The sequence below is a fragment of the Biomphalaria glabrata genome, chromosome 7 (genome assembly GCF_947242115.1).
Source record: "Biomphalaria glabrata chromosome 7, xgBioGlab47.1, whole genome shotgun sequence".
In the NCBI taxonomy this organism is placed as follows: Eukaryota; Metazoa; Mollusca; class Gastropoda; family Planorbidae; genus Biomphalaria; species Biomphalaria glabrata.
The window spans coordinates 41,551,224-41,575,952 of NC_074717.1; the positions used below are offsets into that span (position 1 = coordinate 41,551,224).

A 24,729-nucleotide genomic window follows, 5' to 3' on the forward strand; every position below is an offset into this window, starting at 1 on the left:
CCCCCCCCCTGGTCCACACATGAGATTGGACCATAGCGCTCTGAGCATGCTATAAGCATGAAAGTAGCACTATATAAAAGCTATAATTACTATTATTATATATGTATGTATAGATATACTAACATTGAACCTGTCCATCATTCCTTCAAGTGCTGCTTGCTTCTTGTAACTGGTGCTAACACTTTGGCTGCCAGTTAGGTTCCCTTTGATACTGTTTTCTTGCAGAGTGTCCTCTGACTTCTTCAGAGCATCGTCCACTTGTTTCTGTCGGCGTCGCATGAACAGAAAAGGCACCATGGCCTCATTGAGTTGTCCAAGTATTTGTTGTGTTATCAGAATAGTCCCTAAAAACTGAGGAAAATAAAAATTGATATTCATACAATAAATGTATTGGCAAAAAGAAATATATCTTAAAAAATGGAACATGATGCCTTCCAAATGTCACCTAGGTTTGAATTAGAGGGTTTCTTGGTTCAGTTTTCAAGGACTTTACCATACAACCACCATATCTCAACTTTTATCTAATAAGCCATCCATAAGTGTAAGCCCAATCTGAAAATCGGCCCTGCTAAATTATTACCAAAGAAAAATTTTTAAAAGTAAATTGCCCCCCCCCCTTCCTGAAAAGTCATCTTTTGATTTCCTAACACACCTTTCCATCCTTTCAATGTTTTTTGGATAATCTATGGATGATTTTTCTTTAAAATAATCTTTCAATAATATTTTCAGTGATTCTTTTTAAATAATCTTTAATAATTTAAAATGATAAAACATTAAAAATATCTCCTAGTAATTGGATGCTGCTTTCTTAGAATCTTAGAATATGTAGCAAAATTTTACAACTGGTTTATATCATCCTTATCATCATCAAACTCCATATGAGTGGGGGCTTGAGAGGCTTAAATCCTCTCTTGCAAAAGCCCTGGACAGAAACCCTGCTGTCTTGCGTAGTGCGTACACGTCACCATACAGGTCGAGAATTTTCGGTTTCCCAGACCTGTCGAGACGGAGATCAGCAAGTCTGGGGCAGTCAAACAGAATATGAGGCACAGTTTCCTCTTCTTCCATGCAGCGGGGACACAGTGAATCAAAATTTGGCCATAACAGTGAGAACTATTTTATATAGATTTATGTGATATGTTAAATTCAAAAATTTAGTGTCATTTTATTTATGTCTTAACATAAAATATTTAAAACCATCAGAGAATTCAGCAAACTAACAAGTCTTCAAACTTCAAGCCACTAAACAGAATGTAACAAAAGCAGCTTACTGTTTTCAAAAGTTCTCTGTCTTGCAGGTAGAAAGCCACATAAAACAGGCAAATGAAACAGTTCACAAAGTCAAACTACAAAAAGAAACAACATAAATACATACTTGAGGGAGAACAATAGTATCTTATCTTATAGATTACAAATGTTACTGGTACTTCAAAAAAAGGAGATAGTTACATCCTACAAATTTAATGTGTCAATGTAGTCATGCATGTTAATCAATGACTTAAACTCATGTAAGTTTAGGTTTTCCTGACTGATTCAGGCAACCCATTGCATTCTCTAATGGCAATAAAAAAGAAGGAGCACTTGTACGATTTTCTTTTAGCGTATGGCATAAGAAACAGCTTAAGCTCTACTAATTGTTCAATATAATATTTTCTAGTTTTCTAGCTAAATTTAAATTAAGTTCCTTTAATACTTTAAAATATTATCATAGTTAAACTAGAATTTTTCTAGTGAGGCCATTGAGCTAGTAATTCTTTTCCTGATATACATCAACTGTCAAATTTCATGAAAATCATTACAGCCTTTTTCGAGAATCATATTCACCAACCCTTTTCCCAGGTACCATGAAGTGTGACTTGAACAGAGGTATAGTAAAAAAAAAAACAACTCACCAAAACATGTTTCAGAATCAGATGGTTTTCGTAGGATGAAGGTAATCTGTGATTCTCTGGAAATAAAACAAATTTAATTTGCTCTATGAACCCAAAGAAAGAAGGGTTTCAAAAGTATAGTTTAGCTTCAATGGAAAAACAAAATGTAATTACCAAATTTATTCAGCTTGACAGCAATTTGCCGATATATACTGTTAAGTATTCCAATGGTTATAGCATACATAACTGCTGGTATCAAAGAGTACATCTTGCTGATTATACCCAAATTTTGGGGAGCATTTTTCTTCATCCAAAACTCTCCCCAGAAGTAGGCCAGCATGAGAAGAAAGGCAATGGTCAAACAAAAGGTGATGATGGGAATAGAGACCAGGTAAAATTTGAGGACCCTTTTCCACTTGGGATACTCTGGCTCCAGCTGACCTGTCACAGGATTTCTGCTTATGACACCATAGTAATCTGCCCTCGGCTCTTCAAAGCTAAAAAGAAAAAAAAAATGGCTAAGTATTGATGTTTTAAAGTAAAGTATAAGTGATGTGAAATATAAATCAACTAAAGTATAAATGATAAATGTATTAATTATGCGAAGCTATTAAGATGTGAAAAGTATAGATAATGTAAAAAGGTATAAATGATGTGAAACATTAATGGTGTGTAGTTTTAATAAACAAGTAAAAGTACAGTTTCAGACCTTGTGGTCTATAGTGCAGATGATGTAAAGGTCATCTGTTTCTATAAAATACTCTTTCACACTCTCAGGGTCACCAGTAAGTAATACCAGTAAGTAATATATATATATATATATATATATATATATGATGAGAAGTAATTATGATATTGTTAGGAATCTCACTATCCAGGCTCTCTGCAAACTGCACCACACGACACTACCAACTGAAAGAACTTGACAACTCAGTGCTCCCAATAACATAATAGTTTAATGTCAATAAATAACAGTTAATACTGTACTATTGGCAGCACGTAACACAAGACTGTACAAATATCTCTCCGCCGTATCAACTATTGCACTGGTCTCTCTGTCTCGTCTCGGACTTTTACTGAGCCATTGTAACGAACCCTAGATTGAGAAGTTGTGTCTGCCTCGTCTCTGATACCTTCGCTCTTTATACAGGGTCCCTGCTGGCCTTCTAGAACCGGGCAGAACGTCGCTCGACCATTCTGGGAGGTCATATGACTACATCCCTCGTGACGCTCCTGAGCTCTGTTCATGACGACGATCCTACTCGAACCTTCATGTTGACACTCGTCTCGGCTGACCGTTGTAACTCGTCATGGTTGACCGCTCGTCTAGCGCTGGCCTGGGGCGATTTGCGTCGGCTGACTACACACACACCACTACCCCCATCTGTGCCACCACCAGGTTTATAACAATATGAATGAGGTCATAAAATCTTTGTTTAACAAACTTATAGAGAAATACAATTGTGTGTATTGTAGTGTGTACAAGTTTTAAAAGTAATCTACATAACTTTAACTAGTCCCATTTTCAAAGAGGTTTTTTTCGTTTGTGACTAATAGCTACAAAGATATTTAAAAATCCTACACAATTGAACTTTTAATCTAGTGGGAAATTTCTTTTTTTTTTTTAACAAACAATTAACAAATGTTATTAATATTTCAGTCTTAAATCCAAAGAAAAATAAATATATTGTACTTATAACTGTAGTGTAACCTACCTATAATAGCTCATAGAGGATTCTATTGTGCCCCACTTAAAACACAGAGAGTTGCAGTATCGCTTCCACCCTTCCAAGAATACTGTAGACCAGATGACGTTGAAAAGAGCAAATGTGGCTTCCTTGTACACACTCTGCCAGGGGAAGAAGAAGTAGATGATGCCAATCAGTGCTGGAGGTATCAGAGATATGGTGTACATACCAAGAAATGAAAAGTACAAGGCAATTTTGACACCAAAGTATTCTTGTATGGAATCTGAAATACATTTCAGGGAAAGTTTTGCATTAAATCCGATGAGATTATAAATGCAACGAAAAATGTTACAAATAAAAAATTTTATAATAATTTTATTATCTTTCTTATGGCATAACAAAAAAAATTATATTTATTCTTGAAATAGTTAAAAGACATTATGCTGGCCAAATGACACAAAAACAGATGACCGTTACATCATTTGGCCCATTTGCAAGGTCTAAAAGGGGAACTTTACTAGTTAACCATGACAACTTAATTAAGAGTCATAATGATTAAGGGCTAAAGCTTAAATGTTGATACTTTTATCAGCTGATACACTTCAACTTTTTTGGCAAGCTTCATAAACTAGAATACCAACAAAAAAAAACACCAGATACTGAGCTATTGACAGGCTGAAGACAAAAATGATATAAGGAAAGAAAAATGTAGCAAAGCTATCCCAGCTATAAAATATTCTTTCACACTAGTGTCACTAGTGAGTAAAAAAAAAATATAATTACCTATCGGCTGAGGTTTAAAATAATTCTTCAGAGTATACCATTTTCTAGCGATTAACTTCAGTTTCTCTTGTTCGTGCAGAGGAAATAAATTGGTGATGATATGTCGGCTCAAGTATTTTTTTACTGAAAAATAACAAAAATTGAAAAATGAGCATTCAGCAACGCTAGATACTTTGATCTTACAAACAGTCAATGAACTTCTCAGTGTGTGTGTTTGTTCTCTTTTGTGTAATGTTGCTGTAATATTGTGGAATGTTGTTGTAATATTATTATGAAAAAAAAAAGAGTCATAATCACAAAAATTTCAAATAAGGATCAATAAAGCACACTGTCACGTTTTTTTTAGAGTAATGTTGTCTCTCAGATTACATGAGGTGTGAGTTTGGAAGGGCCTCTATTTAAACACACGGAAAGAACACAGTGTAGAATACATTTTCAGAGTTTAGTATATTGAAACTAGTAATCCAGCAACAAAGTCACATAAAACATAAATCACTTGTAGAAACAGAACAATAATTGACTGACCTATATTATTATTGTTGAATACAAGAAGCACAGTGAAGATGGTAAAGAGCATGAATTGCCAATCAAAGAATACCGATACTGACCACTGAGCAATGATAGCTAGTTTTACTTTCTTTATACAAATTTGTACAAAGACTTTTCTTCCACTTTCTTAATCTTTAACCTTTTTCTAAGTCTTCCAAAATGTTTACATATCTTATACATCAATATCTTTTTCAAGGCCTTCAAGACTTTCTCATCCAGTTTGTTCCTACACATAAACAACGTGACCTATTGACCTGGTCAGTTTTCCTACACTTGGTTAGCTGCTATGTTGTGTCCAAGCAGAGCAGCATTAGAAACTATTGAGAGATACAGAAGGTTGGAGGACGATCATCCAAATAAATTACTAACGCAGAGAAATAGGAAAAACAACCAAAAAAAGCAAAGGACTCTGATCCAACTTACTGACAAACTAGCCTTAAAACACCACTTACCCAATAACAGAGAAAAAATTACCAGATTTTCAAACATTACACCTGGACTAAACAACCAACCATCAAAACACATTTACTAAATTACACATTAACAAAAGAATCAAATCCACTGGAGCTCAAAGTAGGCACGCTTGAAACAATTGAAAGCTATCAAAAAACAGCTATCCATATTTATACAGACGATCGGCTTTCAAAGCCACCATCAATGCTGGTCTTGGTGCCTTCCTGGTCTTCCCTAAAAATAAACACTTTGAGATAAGCGCACCCTGTGGCAATTACTGCTCGAACTTCCAAGCCGAAATTGAGGCAATTACCATAGCACTACAGACAGTGGAAAACAAATTATATGAAGGAGTGCAATCACCATCAGATATTGTTGTCTTTACAGACTCCCAATCTACTCTGCAACCACTTAACAGCAGCACCTCAAACAACCCAAGAGAGTTTACAACACTCATTGTGATAATCCATCAGATGATAACAAAATTAAATATAAATATCATACTACAGTGGATCCCTGGAAACACTGGCATCATGGGAAATGAAAAGGCAGATAAGCTATCAAAGGCAGGTTCATCTATGGAACAACCAGATAGACCTATTAACTACCTCACCCTAAGGTCAATGTTAGTCAACAATCACAAAGAGGAGTGGCTCAACCAATGGGCATCAGGAAACACAGGCAGAGCCATGTACAAAGAAATGACTACGCCTAACAAACTGGACAGTATTAACTTCCTCCCCCGCAAAGAACAATCTACAATCTTCCAACTAAGAACAGGACACACACCACCATTAAATTACCACCATAAACTCCACACAGCTCCCCCTTTGCAGACACTGCGCCCACCCCTTTGAGACCGTAAACCATATCCTCTTTGAATGCCCCTCCCTAATCCACCTTAGGCAGACCCTACTTCCACTACAGCCCAACATAACCAACACCCTGTACGGCAGTGCTGAACAACTGAAGAAAACAGCACACTTTTTTTCCATGGCACAGTCTGCAAAAGAGCTCACAGTTCAGCAGCAATAAAGCTGGCTAGAAGAAGAAGAAGAAGTGTCCAAGCATGACAAGTCTTTGTGTTAGTCATATATAGTCAAAACAATAGTATAGATTTTCGAAATAATCACTTTAAAACTTTTATCGTAATTATGCTTTTGCCTCTAACTAAATGCTTTAGACCCAGAATAAATTTTTTCTTTCTTGACAGGCAAGCCAAAGCCATGCTAGAGCATAAGAATTCAAGATTAAAAAAAAAAGACTGACAGAATTGACAGCTATAATATTTTTTAAAGTTTGAATTGATTTCACACTCTATAAAGAGCAGTGACACATGGTATGAATACAACAAATTGTGCTGAGTGTACGTATACAGAATAAATGATTAAGCTAGAATTGTATCTTTACATTCACTTTCTTTGATCAAAACTTAAAAGTGACCTATTTAGTCATAGCTTATTCCGCCTTAAATATGAGAAAGAATTCAAAACCAGTACATATAGAAATGCATCTAATTTTTTTTCCTCCAGGCAATAAAGTCTTTATAAAAAATTTATACATACAAAGCAAGATACTGATACTCAATGTTAGGAAGAGTAGACAAGGTAACAGTGAATTAATAGTGATATTCACTCTTAAGACAACATAACAAAACTAATTAATAACTAAAAGTAAGAGACTTCTATCAATTAAGTAGATTGACCAATAACTAGTTCAAGTTTTCATGTTTCAATACCCTTGCAATCAATCTACCTACCCAAACTATGACGCACTAGCCATTGCGGGGCCCTATGCAAAACGGATTGCGCAGGGCCCAGTCTGCATAGGGATAAACGTAATGTCAAAATAAAGGTTTTGTATTAGAAAATACATTCATCTTTACATTAAATTTTTATTCAATGAAAGCTGAGAAGGCCGTTTTTGTTTTAATCGCGCGTAAGATTGTCACACCAAAATAACAATTTGTCTATTTTTCAGGCGATTTTTACAGTGGCGTAGCTAGGGTGAGGGGAGGAGGGGGGAGAATTTGAAAATCCCCCCGGGCCCCCATTTGAGGGAGCCCCAAATGAGTGTTTTTTTTACATAAAAAATTTACATAAAACGCAAAATACAATGAGGTAAAGCCCCCCCACGGGCCCCCAAACGATTGAAAATTCCTAGCTACGCCCCTTGATTTTTAATTTCGGGAGATTTTTTTGGTATATTTTGCAATTACTGAAGATTTCCAGAAGCCCCTGGAAAACCAGCAAGCCACGGCAAACCTGTTATTATATTTAATTTATAATGTTTTTATTTAATATTTTACACCAAGAATTTGCGCGGGCCTATGAAAGTGCGAGGCCCACTGCGACCGCATAGGATGCAGTGGCCTAAGTCCGGCCCTGCTTGACATGATACTGAGAAGCCTATCTCAAACGATTATGTGTTGCCTAAAAGGATGGCTGCCTGGTCGTGCGGTTTGCACGCTGGACTGTCGTTCGGACTTATCGATGGTCCCGGGTTCAAACCCTGCCCGCTCCCATCCCCCGCCGTCCTGCGGGAGGTTTGGACTAGGAAGTAATTATCTTCAACTCTGAAGGAACATCCGAAATAAGTAAAACATTTTACAAACAAACAAGTAATTTTCACTCCCTTAAGTTCAAATCAAAATCATGCAAACCAAAATAGATATATAAACCAAGATATATATCAACTCACTTATACTTTTTCCTGGATACAATGTGTACTTTGGGTATCCAGGAATATAGTGATCGTCTTCAGTGGCTCTGATGTTCTCAATCCCTTTAATAATGACTTTCTGTTTCTCTGCACTTGTCAAGAAGTCTAGCAAGTTGTCTAGAGAAATCAAAACATCAATTAAAAAGTTTGAAAAACTTTCTACTATCAATAAAAGCTAAGTTCTGTGACAGTTTGAATTAAATAATAACTATTATTTTAGTAAATTTTTACACTACTAGCTTATGAAAGATTTGAAAACTTATGAAGTTAACAAGTTAAGCCCTTAAGTAGAATTGATGGGTCTTAAGCTACTATTCTAGAAGAAAATGTTCATTAATTGATTAGCTGAGTGTGACAGCGTATTAAGAGATGATGCTAAGTGTATGTTTTTGATTGACTTTTTTCTTCTGGAGAAAATGAGGATGTTATTTATTTATTTTTTTATGGAAAGAGAAATTGATCAATCATTCTCTTACTAGACTGAGAATTTTCCCAAAATGTTTAAGCATGTAATGATTAAGATCTTTTTCCTTTTCCTTTTTAAAGGTAACTTTAAGCAAAAATTCAGTAATATGTTTGAAAAGAGGACTGGAATCCCATATAAAGTGTTTATATTTATGAATAAATTCAGAAAAATTCATTATTAATTAAAACATAACTAATTGTATAATTAAGTCTATTTAACAAGTACTAACATCATTACAACTGACTGACCAACAAGCTGCATTCAACTAAAAAATCGAACCTGATTTTTCAAACTGAGTGATATCAGACAAACACAACTCTCGAAGTGAACCATCTTTGTAGATTTTCGGAATTTTCATTTCTTCTGCTCCTATTAATAGTCTGTCCAATGTGGCCCCAATATATAAAACTGTTTCCTGTGGATGTAAATTGAGAGATGGTATCCATGACTCATAATGAAATAAATACATACAGTGTGAGACACAAAGTGTGAGACACATACGTCAGCTGTGAAAACTTAATCCCCCATGGACTGGCTTGTTTATAGATGACAATCTCAAAACTCAACTACACACTAATAAATTATAAATAGAATTCCTATTGAAACATCATGATATTTAGATGCTTAACACTGAATACACAGATGTAATTTTTTTTTTTTAACTATAACATTCAAGAAATTGAGCAACACAAACTTTATTCAGCATTGTCAAAATGAATCTAGGTAATCTAAAGCATCACATTTAAAAATTGCATTTTTTTCCTTGTAATTAGTTTGGTTTGTTTGTTTTTACATTTAAAAATTGCATTTTTTTCCTTGTAATTAGTTTGGTTTGTTTGTTTTTACAAGGCTTATATTAACTCACTTCCATAAGCATAAAAGTAGCACTAAACAAAAACAATTAATAAAATATTTCTAATTAAATATTTCTAATTGCACAAATTTATTATTGTTAGCCTAGATCTATTACAAATTAATTACATGATTTATTTAAAATAATTGGTGGGAAGCATGGTCAAGAGGCTAAGTACGCTTGAACTTGGCTTGGCTACCTACGAAGGGGGCTCGAGGTTCGACACCTGAATCAAGCAGAGCTGTGTTTATTGAGCGCCTAAAGGCAGCACGGAAAAACCTTCTTCAACTGGTCCACAAATGAGATTGGACCATAGCGATCTCAGCATACAATAAGCATGAAAGTAGCGCTATATAAAAGCTATAATAATAACTGATGCAATTTCATTAAATATAAGCTATATTTTTATGTTTGCCAAGGCTCTCTTAGGTTACAGCATTTTACTGCTGAAAGCTATGTTCAAATATAAAATGCAGTAGAAGAAAGCATTTTTTTCCCTAACAAGAATAATGAATTGTTCAAATATTTTGTTCCATTGCAGGGTTATTACTTCATAAGCTCCATTTCAATTAATAACAAATATGAAAGTGAAATTTAGATAATTCATGTTAAAAAGTCAATTAGCAGCTTATTATTAATTTCGGGACATAGTAAGATTTGAGTTGAAGAGCATTTGGTTGCCAAACTAAGGGTATCAAGTTCAAATCCGAACGAAAGGATCTTATTTGATACATTCAAAATTTGTGAATACTCAACATTTTTTTTAGATAACATAGAGTTAACTGTTAGCAAAGAAACATTTATATATTCCTTAAATAGATTTCTAGAATTTGAAATAAACTTTGCTATTTAGGCTATTAAAAATGACTTAATTTACATCTAAAACATGGCTAGTGCTTGGCTTCCAAACCGGGTCTGGGGTTCGAATCTTGGTGAAGACTGAAATTTTTAATTTTAAGATCTTTGGGGGCCTCTGAGTCCACCCAGCTCTAATGGGTACCTAAAATTACTTGGGGAAAAGTAAATGCAGTTGGTCCTTGTGCTGGCTACATGACACCCTCATTAACCATAGGCTACAGAAACAGATGACCTTTACATCATCTGCCCTTTAGACCACAAGGTCTGAAAGAGGAACTTAGTTTTACTAGTTGATCGTTAAGTCAATTGTATATATATCTCCCTTTTTCAAACTAGAAACCAAATGAAAGCTTTAATATAACAAAGATCTGAATGTAGCCAATACCTTGTTGTGTTCTCTATAATCTGAAAATACTAAAAGTTCTGCACCCAGATCAATCCTCGGAGCCTGAAGCTTAGCTATCAGCCACTCCAAGGCAGCCTGGTTAACATCACCCTCAAACTCCATGATGACCTGAGGCTCAAATTCAAACTGCTGGAAGATGTCATCAGTAATGTTTTTCTTTTTGAACTGCATCCTCATGGTGTAGTTTGAAAAGTCTTCAATGCTTACTCTGCTGGATACTGATGGAGCTGAAACACTGCTTTCAAGAGCGGACATCACTGACTGTCCTTCAAAACAAGTCTCCTAGAAGAGGACAACAAAATTGGATTAAAATTAAAGATATTTTAAGTACCAGGGTATTGAACATTAGCGTTTTATAAATGTTATTTAACATGGTAATATATTATTATAATCAATCCATCATATTGTATATTAGTAATGAAAGTTATGACAGAACTACATTGAGACTGTTTATTTTTGTTACATGAACATGAACATCAAAGCCAAGCTGCTTTCTCTAAAAGATCAAAGGTCAAAGTTGACTTTTATGAAAATGTCTGTTCTTTTTACATATCTGGAAATAAGTCATATAGGTCAGGGCTTAGAGTTATGATCATTTGTCACTAAAAGGAGGCTTGCATATATATGTTAGCTTTCTAAAGTATTCGACTATCATGACTTTTATTTATAAAGAAGTAAAAATATATCTTAAATGTCTAATAATCTGTTATAAATAAAATTTGTAAAAATCTATTGTATATGAAACTGCAACATTTTGACAAGGGGGCATGAAGGGGTTCAATTTATTTTAAAAGGAACGTAAAAATTGTTGGATTCTCATGATAGCTATATATCCACACTGTCATCTTGGCCACTGCAGACAGGATATGAGACAGTCGACCATGTTATTGCAGAATTAGAGGATAAGGACATGAGAGAGAACAGATACATGTTCCCTGTCAGGTTACTCCTTGTACAGGGACATAGAGACATTAAAAAACATGGTCTGATTCCTTTCACTTGCTCTAAGTGAACAGTCTCAGCACTTCACTCATTATGAAAGGGGTTTCAGATAAGGCAACGATCCAAACGATTAAATGGAAAAAAGTTTTGAGTTACTCAAGTTTAAGTTACTGTAGTGTAAGTACTAGATCTATATGATGAGTATATCTAATAATTACCAATATCTAGTTTTAATAGTAGACTAGTACAAGTTATAGTTAGTACTTCGTAACTAGAGTTAGACTTAGAGTAGTGTTAGGAGTTAGACGATGAGTGAGTTGATCTAGAGTAGCTTACATCTATCGAACACATTCATGTTAAGGTACTTCTCTAACACCCCACTGTATTTTTTTAAATTCTCCTTTATTTCGATGATTATGACAAAACTAGACCATTCCTATTGTGCATCATTTGAAAGATGATTTTTTTTTATAAGCAATCTAAGCTTCGTAAAGAATCAAACACCATTTTAAAAATAAACATCAAAGGGATATAACTCAAAGAAGACAAAATATTTAAATTATATTTATTTTTTATTGTTATTTTTTAAAATAGTGTAATGCAAACTACAGATATAAATTACGCATGTGTTACAATTTGTATCACAGCTATTTGTGGTTTACGGTAAATGTGCTATATTTTTTAAAGTAAATAGATTTACATCGATATGCACAAATTTTACCCATTTTAAAAGCTTGATTTTATGACACATATATTTTGATGCTAGTAACATTACAGAACGAAAGCGTGGTATAGGTATCAAATATATCCAGTTGTGTTTTTTTTTTGAGATGCCCCATTCTATTACGTTCTGAATTATGTGTTATAAACCAATACCTAGCACATGAGCTTGATGTGAAGAGATATTAATAAAAGGAAAGGGGGAAGTATAGAATGTAGATATGGTAATTTTAAAATTAAAATTTCTTTGGCAGGTAAAAAAGGGGGGGGGGAGGGGACAGTCAAGACATTGTATCAATAGATTATCAATAATTGATCTACCATACCAATACATAAAGAGTCAGTTGTGCTTCTCGATTTAGACGTGTGGCGCCGGGTCTATAAAATTATATAACTTTTTTTTGCCATAAAGCTCATAATGCGCTACAAAGACAGTCCTTTGAAACAGATAATTATGACGTCAGAAATGAATAGCATAATGAATAAAATAATAACACTAACACACAAACACTCTCTTATTCTACCTACGCCCCCTTTTCCGGGCTTTCTTCTTACACAATTCCACTTTCCAACATTGACAGTGCAAAGTAACAATTTAAATTTCAAGACTCAATTCAATCGAAAAATATCTAGCACTGACTTTTGGGCTATTACATACACTGAGCGCGCTAGATACCTTGAGCCGCGCTTGTTTTGTTTTTAGGTCAACCATGTTAACTGTTGTGTCTTTCAATGGCTTGAGGAGGCGGGATTATCTATTAGCTACCAAAGCTTATTAGGCTCTCTCCCAAATAAATAATATCTGGATTTATAAAGGGCCTTATATCTCAAAATAGCTTAGACATAAATAAGTATCAGTACTGTAATATATCGGTAATGTGTTACTGGGCTTAACACCTTACACTTATGTGTATCGTTAGTTTCTAAGAAGAGATGGGCGATATGGCATATGGAGCGGCACCTTCGATAAGGATTCGTGTGAAAATGACTAAAATCTGTCTGTCTTGACATGGCGTAAAAGAAAATGATATTTAAATAACAAAATTTTAAGATTATAACACTTTTAAAACACCATACTTCTCGTGTGTTCGAGTTTTTTAAGATGTTCGATTCTTGACGTTAGCAGAAAAACGGTGTTCGAAACTTTTAAGCTTTTGAAAGCATTGACATGACCCACTTTAAAATCAAATATATATAATTTTCACGATGAGTACTACAGATACAATAAAACATATATCTACTTTTTAAGACAAATGGATGAGGAGTTCATAGATGCAATCAGTTTTTTCCTAGGTCCTAGGTCTAACTCTTATTATGGAGATACACAAATTCAAACATAAAAAATGTTGGTGACTGAGCTTAACTAACTTGTTCGATAGATGTAAAATTAAAATGTAAGCTACTGAGCCTACTCTAGTCTTATGATTCTAGATCTAAATTCTATTCTATTTTATAAATAGTATTTTACTATTTATAAATGAATAAATCTAGAATACATCTACACTACTAGTAATAAAGTATAGTTAGTATAATTTAGTATATTATATATATAGTATAGTTAAATTACTACTAGTAGTACTACTTTACTTCTACTAGATCCTAGATCTAGTACTACTACTAGATCTAGTAGTAGTCTAGTACTAGTAGTAGTAGACGTAACTAGATAGTTAATCATAGTTACATAGATCTAGTTATGATAGTAGATCATAAGAACTCTAGTAGTAGTAGTCTCTACTCTCTAGACTCTAGATCTACTCATCATCTAGAATCTAGAGCTAGTACTAGAAATAGACTAGTAGTAGTACTAGTTACTAGTCTAACTAGTACTAGAATTTACTAGATAGTTAGATTCATAGATCTAGTACTGACTACTACTCTACTCTAGAGTCTCTACTCAACTCTACTGTAACTGTATGACTGTATCGTATGTAGATCTATATCATGTGGTTGTAGTTGTAGTACTATGACTATGTCGTCTATGTCTATGACTATGACTCACTATGATTGTATGATAGTAGTGACTATGTCCTATGTCCCTATCATAGGGTCTATGTAAATGTAAGTATTATAAAGTATGTTACTAGTTAGACTCTAGTGACTTACTAGTCACTAGTCCTAGTTACTAGGTCTAGTAGTACTACTACGTCTACGGCCGCCAGCTAAAACATGATCATACCCTAATCTTAATCAAGCTTGAATAGATAAGATTTATTAAGATATAAAATATAATCTAGATCTAAGTTATAAGCATAGACTGGCCGATTAAAGAGTTTTATGAAACGAAAATTTGTGACCTGCAATTTTGTGTACTTTATTATACAGCATTTATGAGCAGTATAAAAGTTAAGTACTCATATCTATTTCAGCCATAACCTATATAAGTATTACATTATTTTCACTAGTGTTTTTTAGCGGCACCCGAAAGGGGAAAAGACCGTGACTACATGTCGAAGGCGCCGAAAAGACGCTATTAGTTTTGTGCGAAATGTCTGTCCGTCTGTCCGTCCGTCTCGTTTAGATCTCGTAAACTAGAAAAGATATTGAAAATCCGACATCACAATATTTTAGACCATTCAAAGTTCTGATGCAACGGCTACATTTTTTTTTCTGAAAGCGAAAAATCTAATTTTTAAAATCAGTTATGCAAGCAGTTTTTTAAAGAGTAAAAGCTAATTAGTATGCATTATAAGTTAGACCTAATTTAAAATGAATAGTAATCTTATAAACTTTATTTTTATGAACATTTTTTTAATCGCGGAATTTTTATTTATTTTTTTTAGAGGGTACGAATAAGAGATTGAGTCTTTTCAAAACAATTGTATCAATTATAAGACATCAGTTAGGCCAAGGGAGGCACGGTGGCTGAACAGTAAAGCGCTTGGCTTCCGAACTGGGGGTCCGGGTTCAAATCCTTGGTGAAGACTGGGATTTTCAACTTTGGAATCTTTGGGCGCCTCTGAGTCCACTCATATTGATTAACAATATTAAAAAAGGTTAAAGTTAACCAAACTAGTCCGTGTCCTAACTATCAATGCAGCCTGATATTTACTGCAGAACAGGAAATTTCTTTGGCACCTGGCTAGATGCTCAAATATGTTTTATGGCCTTACAAACAAAAATGGTCATGTCCTTGCCCTTAAAATGGCTATAGTAAATAATATAAAATGCCCTGCGTTATAGACCACCTATTGAATGGCTGGAGGAGAGTGGCTTTTTTGGATTTAGGCCTATGAGACGCCATACAGAACTTTCAATCAGACAACCAGAAGTTACAGTTTTCAACAAATTTAATGTTAACACATTTTTCACTTTGTTAGAAGAATCTTACAAAAAAAAACTAAATATTAGCGGTGAGCAGATCTTCAATTAAGATGAAACTGGTGTGATGACTGTGCACAAAATTCCTAAAATAATTGCACCTCGTGGAATCAAGCAAATTGATCAATTTACCTCAAGAGAAGGTTGCTAGCTTGTGACAATGTGCTGCATTGTTTCAGCCATCAGCAATTCTTTGACACCTGTTTTTTTTTTTTTTTTTCAAGAAAGCAATTTAAAAACTTTATGTTGATTGGATCGCCAGAAGACTCTCTTGGACTTGCCTATCCTACTGGTTGGATGACCAGTGACAGTTTTCTTCAAGTTATGCACCATTTTATAAAATATGATTGGTCAACTGAAATCTACCCCTAATCCTAAGCCAACTTTCATATGCTGCCCTAGAATGAGTTAAAAGAAATAACATTTATATTATTACCCTACCACCTCATACAAGGCATAAGTTACAGCCACTTGACCGCAATGAAAGTGGCCTTCAATAATCTTGCTGACTCTTGGCAAATAAAAGATGCTGCGCAAACTCTGTCCATTTATCAGCTGGCGAAGTTTGGAGGCACGGCTTTTCTCTGCTACAAAACAAGATATTTTATTTGGTTTTCAAACTAGTGGTGTACGTGTGGCTTCTAGATTAAGACATATTTTCTGAGGAAGAATTTCTGCCTTCGGACGTAACAGACAGGCCTGTGCTTGCAGACCCAGAATTTCCAGACATAAATATTGCAAGACTATAAGGGCACACTGCAGCTCAACATTACCAAACACTGACACTTCTTTTGCTTCTGATGCATCTCCACAATGGCACATTTCAGCTCAACATTACCAAACACTGACACTCCTTTTGCTTCTGATGCCTCTCCACAAGGGGACACGTCAATTAATTTGTTAGTTCTGACTAAAACTCCTGACAGTATCTTAAATTGCGACGCAGTTTCAAAAGGGGGCATATCAATTAATGTGTTAGTCCATACAGTATCTTCAGATGCAGCTTCACCTGAAATATATTTGCAGGCTATCCTAAATTAAGCTGATCCTCGCATTCAAACCAACAGAGGGGGGAAAAGTGGAAAATGTATGATCGCGACATCATCACCAATGATGGAGAAAATACAATTAAAGCATTGCGTTAAATCTAGGGAGAAATCTAATGTAAAAAAATAAACTATTTGACACTGACATGACTGATGATAGACAACAGTAGTGATGAAGGTATTGATGTCAGAATGGATGCTGTCGAAAGTGCGAATGTTAACGACTATGTTATTTCTCCCCACTAGTGGTCCATTTCTCCTCTTATTGGGATTGTAATTTATATATATATATATATATATATATATATATTTATAGTCTTATGGTTTTAGAACCCATGGGCATTCTCTTCCCTTTTCTTTTTAAACTTCTGGATCGTCACCGTTGGCCGTTGGAGTTTTTTTTTTATGTAGGGTGTTCGCTTAAAAAGCCATCGACATGATTATATATTAGATCTAGATCTGCAGCCAAAAACAAATGAGGCACATTTAGATCTACAAAAATCTGGTCAACTGTGGCCTATTTTAGGCTAAAAGAAAGAATTTTAATTTCTCAAATAAAAGACTGAACTACACAATGATAAACACACTGACACTGGCACTGGATAAGCATCATAAATGACATTTACTATGATTTAGATCTATCATCATGGATTTATCATTAACAGTTCCTTTTTAACTACCGTCTTTATTGCATCATTATTAGTCAGTGTGTAAACTCAACTGTCATTCAGTTATAACTCAGTGACTCAGTCTGAGTACTCTGAGTCTCATCAGACTCACAACTCACAGTCACAGTTCTCACTTCTGACACTGACACTACTTCTGACTTCTGAAACTTCTGTCACTGCCGTGTGTACAACAGAACAATACAACATTAAATTTTTAAATAATAATAATTAAAATAATATTATAATTTTTATTATACCCTTAACACTAGATTATCATTATAGAATTATAGATCTAAGTAGTAGATCTATAAGTCACTAAGTAAGTGACTAGCAGACTAGATCTAGATCTATATTCAATACTGAGTACTCTATAGTCATAGAGTATAGACTATAGATTATAATTAGATTTTTAGATCTAACTAACAGTACTAACTAGTCTAGGTCTAGTAAATTCTAGTAACTATTCTAACTTTAATTAAACTTTTGTGTGTATCAGTATCAGTCAGTATCACTATCAGGTGTGTAATCACAAATCAGTGTAAACACTAAAACAGTGTAAACTCAGTAAAGACTAGTAGTAGTAATGTAAATGTAGAAAGTGTAATTTAATCTTCTGACTAAATCTTGTGTATAGATCTAGATCTAGATAAATGTGTTCAATCTACCTATATATCTATTGTCTATTGTTAATTGCATTAATCTCTAGAGTGAATTCTAGTGTTGTGTTTCAAAGGTAAAGACTAGGCAATCTAAATTCTAAGTAAAGTTTATCAAATTATGATTGAATGTGATAATTATCTACATCTAAATCTATATCTCTACTATTTCTAGGCACTAAGTTAAGTGTAAGTCTTAGATAATGATAATTGATGACTGATGATAGTATTTAATGATACTTGATAATACTATTTATATAATTATAATTAAGTCTAGTAGATCTATCAGAATATATATTAAAATTTATATCTATTAAGTATTATAGAATCTAAATCTAATCTACTACTAAAAAGAAGTACTAGATCTAGAGTTTAAATCTTTTATAGAACTAGTCTACTGGTGACAGTCTAGTCTAAAGTGACTTTAATGTAAATATTTGTATTTTAGACTTCTAAACTGTTACTGTTAGTAGACTAGATCTAGATGATTTTATTTCTACACTTATCATTATGTCTATGATCTAGAGTAGTAGACTAGACCTAGTCATATAGTGATCTAGTTAGAATAATTAGATCTAAATCTATAGTCTATAGCTACATCTAGATGTGGCAGTAGTAGTAGTAGATCTAAAATCTAAAAAAGTCTTGTCAGTCTGGTTGTACTATTAATTAAAGGATTAGAAAGCCAAACTTCAAAATGTATCATTTTTTACCTTATAATTATTATGTATATATATTATAATTAGATCTAAAATTAAAAGGTAAAATAGTTAAGTTTAATTTTTTAATGGAATCAATTATAATATGGTTGATGTTTTGATATTTACAGCATTCAACACAGTGGCTTTATAGAGAAATTTATATGCTGAATTTTTTTTTGATGAAACTACTGTAAACAGATTCAATGCTCCCCATCAGATACTCAATAGTCTCAGGCGGCATCATTTCTTTTCACCCATTCTGGTACAAGTCTTCTAGTGGAGGATTAAGCATTCTCTTTTTCATTCTCACTTTTGTATCTGTGGCCTCAGCTCAAGCATGCCCTCCATCCTGTTTTTGTTTTGTTGGGGACGTGATATGCAGGAAGGGTCCCCTGATGGATATATTCACGCAAATGAAATCAGACACTGTAAACTTGACCTTGGATAACATCAAGGGATTACAAATTATCAATCCTTCTCGTATGAAAGAGTTATCGGTGGATGGAAGTTTACTTGTTAAAATAAGGATAGTATCCTGCTATGTTCAGGTAAGTTTAAAATAAAAATGTTATTCATATCATTCCGAAAAATATTTTTTTTTATCATACACATCCTATTGAATGCAGTTATGCTCATCATGATTTTTATATATATATATATAATATATATTTTCTATACCTGGTATCTCGGTCTTTATTTTGAATTTGTATTACAATAATCTAAATCAGAATTACTCTTTGTAATAGGGCTATTTGATGCTAATTAAAATGTTTCTTTTACATGTTTCGGTTGTTCATTCAGATTTGAAGATAATTACAATCTAGCCACAGAGACAACTGACAGACAGTTAAGAGTGCATAAACCACACAACCAGGCAGCCTGCTAAATGGGAATTGTTAATCAATTGATGAGAAACAAATACTTGACCTATTATATTTAAAATTTGATGTATCAGGACAGAAGACTAAAAAGTAATGTAGAAATAATACATAAAACACTAAACCATAATTTATTTATGAATACAAAGACTAGATATCTAATAAAATATACAGAGAAAGATACAGGGATAAAGGAACATTCCTTGTTCCATATATTATATATATGCTATGTCAAATTCGTACAAGTACTCCTTTCTTCCCTAGTGCTATTAGAGCATGGGATTGGTTGCCTGAATCAGTCAGGAAAACCAATGACTTAGCAGAATAAAGACTCTAATTAACATGATAAGATTAGATTGACAACATGGATATGCATGGAAAAAATTTTTAGTTTCTTTTGAAGTAACATTTGTAATTTATAAGTTAAGAAGATAACTTTCCAAATGGAAATTATCAACATATGAAGTCTAAATAAAATTCTGATCAGGGGTCAAATTCATTTGATATGTTTGTCAACTGCATTATAGGAATTTGGAGGTTTTTACAGAAAGGTGAAAAAAGAGAGTCATCCAATTAGCAATGTTTTAATCAATGTAAATCAAAGATAAAATGATCATGTTGTTATATTTTTTTTTTACCTATAAAATGACTCCAATGGCATGCATCTCAAACAGCTTAAAATATAACAACCACTCCAACTCCTGGCCTTCACATGTGACTCAGATATTGGGTGAAGCGTAACTGTTTTCACTAACATGAGAAGGGGCAAAGGGGAGTAACTGGTGCCTAAGCCAGTAAGCCTTGGGCAGGAGGGGCTCATTAGCCTTAGCTGGATACCCACCTAGGTGAAAGAACTTCTGCTGCCTTGTAGGTATACCCAAACACAGAAAAGGTTTCAGGAGTCAAGCCTAGGGAAAAATCATGAGCCGGTGACCCTAATAGAATATATATATATATATTCTAGACTAGATATTCATACAAATTGTGCTTGATAAATTGTTCTGAATTAAATGGTAAATTAACTTTTTTCTTTGTATTTCATTATATAAATGTAATTGACTATATTTTAGGATTAAAAAAGAATTTAACTACTTAAATGTTGTACCAATGCTGTTGAAAGATTTTATTTCAATATCTAAATTGATGGATTTTGTTTTTCAGGATGTAGAAGCTCATACATTTGAAAAGTTCCCCAATTTGAAAGAACTTGATCTGAGTAATAATGAAATTACTATCATAAGAGCAGATGCCTTCCTAGGCCTGAGTTATCTCATGTATTTAAATTTGTCACACAATCGTCTGTCCAATGTTGCAGGAATATTCAACTCATTGTCTAAACTAAAAACTTTGGATATTAGTTGGAACTTCATTAAGGTAATTAATTTGTTTACATGCAATATTCACTGTACCAGCATGTTGTATCATTTATTATGTGTACAAAATTCACAAATAAGACATTAACAATGGTTTTAGAAATGTTATTACACTGTTTGTTGAAAATTGTACTTTTTTCACTACAAATTTCATTACTATTTCTCATCCAGAATTTGACTTCGGAAGCCTTTGTCCTACAGGATATACTAACTTCCTTGAAACTTGATGGTAATCCTCTAAAAACACTGCATGGATCAAGCTTTAGAAGTCTGTTTAACTTAAAGGAGTTACGAGCTAGAGAATGCAGCCTGACTGACGTAGGTAAAGATGTCTTTGCCTTCATGCCTTCGCTTGTACTGATTGACTTGGGTCTTAACAGACTAAAAGAGGCACCTCATCCTGAAGTTTTCTCTAAGCACCGCTACTTGAGAACTCTGATTCTTTACCACAACGTCATTGAAGTTTTGTTTCCTGACAATTTTGTCAGCCCTGGGCTGTACGCAGTTGACCTCTCATCAAACAGGATCAATAAAATTGATCATCTGGCCTTCAGAGGATCTGGGATCAGAAAATTAGACCTTTCCCACAATTCAATTATCTCTTTAGACCCTCCAGTTTTAAAAGAACTCTCCACTTCTGTTACACACTTGAATTTAACTAGTAACCCACTGCGGATTTTATCGCCAGGACTCTTCAGCAACTTACAGTCCTTGGAGTATCTAAATATTTCAAAATGTTCTTTAGAAGAATTTAGTGTTGAGGCTTTTGAAAGCCTGGGAAAGTTAGCTCAGTTAGATATATCGCACAACGAGCTACATTTTTTACCAGAGGGTGCTTTTAAGTTGTTTAATAAAATTTCTTCCATTACTTTAGAACAAAATTCTTGGGAATGTGACTGTAAAATTAAACCATTAAGGGATTGGTTAGTTAATAAAGACAGGCCCACAAATTTACAATGCTTGAATGGCGGTCTAAACGACACAGAATGCTCTAGGTTGATGTGCATTCCAGCACATGCAACTGAGAGCAAAGAAATTTCCATGCTGACAGATTCCGAACTGTCTGAATGTCACTCGGAGAGCTCTTCTAATCTGGCAGCTGGAACACAGGGTGCCATAGTAGCATCTTGTATGGGCTTTGCTATTATTCTGTTACTATTTGCCATTTTCTTATGGAGGAAAGGTCAAACGGGTCAAAAACTCAAGAGAATCTGTGTGCCGTCCGAAGCAGAGAGTTCACATGTGATAGATGAAGATTCCAAGATTCCACCACTGGCCAACTGTGACAGAAACTCACTTACTCACTCTGACCACAACTTTGTGTTCCGGCATTACTTTGACCATCTGACTACAAATATGGATGAAATAGAGACTACTGATGAGGATGAGCTGGCTCAGGGAGAAGCTGACCCCTTAAAGCAAAAAGACAGTCTGTATTCCTCAGAGCCATCACTGTACAGCCATCCAACTGAAGCTGCTTATGGAATGGAATCTACTGTTTGATAGAATCACTTATTAACAATCATTTTTTTGATTCATTTTTGGAATGGAATCTATTGCACTTTTCTAATGGAGTTGAATGTGATGAATGATTCACCTTGATAATGGAAGTCTTTATAATTCATTGAGACAAGTGAATCTACATTATGATTCAGTTTTTTTGTCTACATTATTAACTACAGTATACCACATATATATATGTAAGCATAGTTTATCTTTCAACAATTTGTAATTTAATCGTTTGACTCCTTCTCCCCATCTGTCTTACAGAGTTTACTGGCAAAATATTGTATATTGAACATGTCATATATTTTTTCTTTGTTCCCTTTGTTTAAAATGTATACCTTGAGCAGTATTTGAATTACTGTGTTCTAGTTCTTTGGCCTGTTTCTGTATGAATGTAGCTTACTACGGGAAATAGATTGTATTTGACTTTTTTTTCTTTCTGTGTCATTTTTGTAAAAATACTATTTGACGAGTCACATTAACCAAAGAATGCCTTAGCTCTTGTTCCTCGTAATTTGTTTTACACATTTTTTTTATAATCATATATATTATATAATATATTAATATGGAGTATGGTAGCCAAGTGGTAAATGGTTTGATTTTCAAACCCAGGGGTCTTGAGGGAAGACTTGGATTTAGACTTTAGGATTTTAAGGATGCTCCTGAGTCCACCCAACTCTAATACCTGGGATAAATTAGACGTGGAAAGACAGCTGGTTGTTGTGCTGGCCTCTTGACACCCTCTGTTAGCCATGGAAACAGATGAGCTTTACACAGGTCACAATGTCTTAAAGGGATACCTTTTTATATATATATCTATATATTAATAACTGCCACATAGTAGATTCAAATAAAGTGTGTATAATATAAACATGTTAAAGTAAAAGTAGCTCTTAGGTAAATAAATGTATTTAAGAACAAATATATATGTATGTGAAATTTGTGATGTAGGCTACTTTTTCTGTATTAATTTTATCTGAAAATATTTGTACAGAAGAGCTCTTCCACGTTTACTTGAAGCTCTGTGTAATGATACTTCTCACAATTTCTGAAGCTTCTAAATCTTTACCTTTTGTAAAAATATTGAGATTGTTTTTTTTTACAACAGCTTTTCTTTTATAGTTTTGCCATGATAATTGTGAGTGCTTTGTATTATGTACCTTTTATACATATCCCTTTATTTTTCTGATCACAGAAACATGGCTTTTTTTTTTTTTTCTGTATCAGAAACAGATTTTTCCAAATTATACAAAACAATATATTATTTATATCTTGTAGTTTCTAAACAAAAAATGCATTCCTTTTTTTATATTTGTACAGTCTTTGAATTAATATGGTCAGCTCCTTACAGATGCCACAGACAGCATTTTTTAATGGTTATAAATGCTTGTGGGTTAAATGACCGTGAAGGTGACTTTATGCATAATCATTTCCATAGTTTTTCATGGTTGCTAGAATCGTAATTTAGTTTCAATGTTTTCTGTTAATTTCTGCACAACCATTGTAGCCATTGAGATTATATTATTATATTATATATGCCACCTGTATGTGGCAGGGCAAGGTTAATAAAGGCTATATGTGCCACTTAGTGGCTTCATTATAAGTCATATAAATATATATATATATATATTGAAATGGGTGAACATCTTTGTAACAACTTATATCTATTAATTTATCATTTCCTTGTTTTGATTTGTTGTATTGATGCGTTTCGAACCCTAACCTTTTCCAACATTCCTCTTTGTTGATCTAGCTCAATTGTTATAGTTTGCAATCTGTTGTTTTTATTTTCCCTGCCCCTACTTTTACAAAAGTCTTTTATTGACATTTGTCACACACTCCACAAAGTTTATTTCTTCTTTTTCAAAAAAAAAAAAAAAACCCTGTAAAAAAAACCATTTCATGGAATAATGTTTGGTGTATTCAGAACAATTTGAACTGTGGGAAGCGTGGTTGAGAGGCCAAGTGCGCTTGAACTTTGCTTGGCTTGGCTACCTAGAAGGGGGCTCGAGGTTCGACCCCCGACTCGGGCAGCACGGGAAACCAACTCCTAGATACCCCCCCCCCCCCCCCCACTGGTCCACAAATGAGATTGGACCAAAAGCGCTCTGAGCATGCTATAAGCATGAAAGTAGCGCTATATAAAAGCTGTAATAATAATAATAACAATATTATTTTGCTAGCACAAGACCATGAAAACTTAAAAGTTTGAGATCACGTCTTCTGACATTAACAATGTTCATTCACTTGATGGAGTCCACCAAAACCAGCTT

The 24,729-nt window shown here is 34.0% G+C and overlaps 2 protein-coding genes across 6 annotated transcripts in view; one reads left to right on the top strand and one right to left on the bottom strand.

Moving 5' to 3' along the window:
- The window catches only part of LOC106075345 (anoctamin-10-like), a 29,273-nt gene extending 14,650 nt beyond the window's left edge, over nucleotides 1–14,623 (bottom strand). For 2 of the 4 annotated variants that reach the window (XM_056035560.1, XM_056035557.1), the window contains exons 1-10: nucleotides 14,487–14,597; nucleotides 10,628–10,930; nucleotides 8,811–8,946; nucleotides 8,045–8,182; nucleotides 4,343–4,465; nucleotides 3,587–3,842; nucleotides 2,046–2,368; nucleotides 1,893–1,948; nucleotides 1,272–1,346; nucleotides 124–351 (exon numbers count right to left, since the gene is read on the bottom strand). In XM_056035560.1, coding sequence (XP_055891535.1) covers nucleotides 124–351; nucleotides 1,272–1,346; nucleotides 1,893–1,948; nucleotides 2,046–2,368; nucleotides 3,587–3,842; nucleotides 4,343–4,465; nucleotides 8,045–8,182; nucleotides 8,811–8,946; nucleotides 10,628–10,903 — 1,611 coding nt within the window. In that variant the 5' untranslated portion in view covers nucleotides 10,904–10,930; nucleotides 14,487–14,597. The other 2 variants (XM_056035559.1, XM_056035558.1) reach the window with 2 other exon arrangements.
- Nucleotides 14,624–17,214: 2,591 nt separating this feature from the next.
- LOC106073961 (carboxypeptidase N subunit 2-like) lies at nucleotides 17,215–24,518 on the top strand. Of its 2 annotated transcripts, none has more exons than XM_013234652.2 (4): nucleotides 17,215–17,523; nucleotides 18,828–19,247; nucleotides 20,739–20,951; nucleotides 21,122–24,518. In XM_013234652.2, the coding sequence occupies exons 2-4, from the start codon at nucleotides 18,903–18,905 to the stop codon at nucleotides 22,451–22,453; spliced, it is 1,890 nt and encodes a 629-aa protein (XP_013090106.2). In that variant the 5' UTR covers nucleotides 17,215–17,523; nucleotides 18,828–18,902; the 3' UTR covers nucleotides 22,454–24,518. The 2 variants fall into 2 exon arrangements, with proteins under 2 accessions (XP_013090106.2, XP_013090104.2); XM_013234650.2 differs by having other exon boundaries at nucleotides 17,215–17,380.
- Nucleotides 24,519–24,729: the final 211 nt, after the last annotated feature.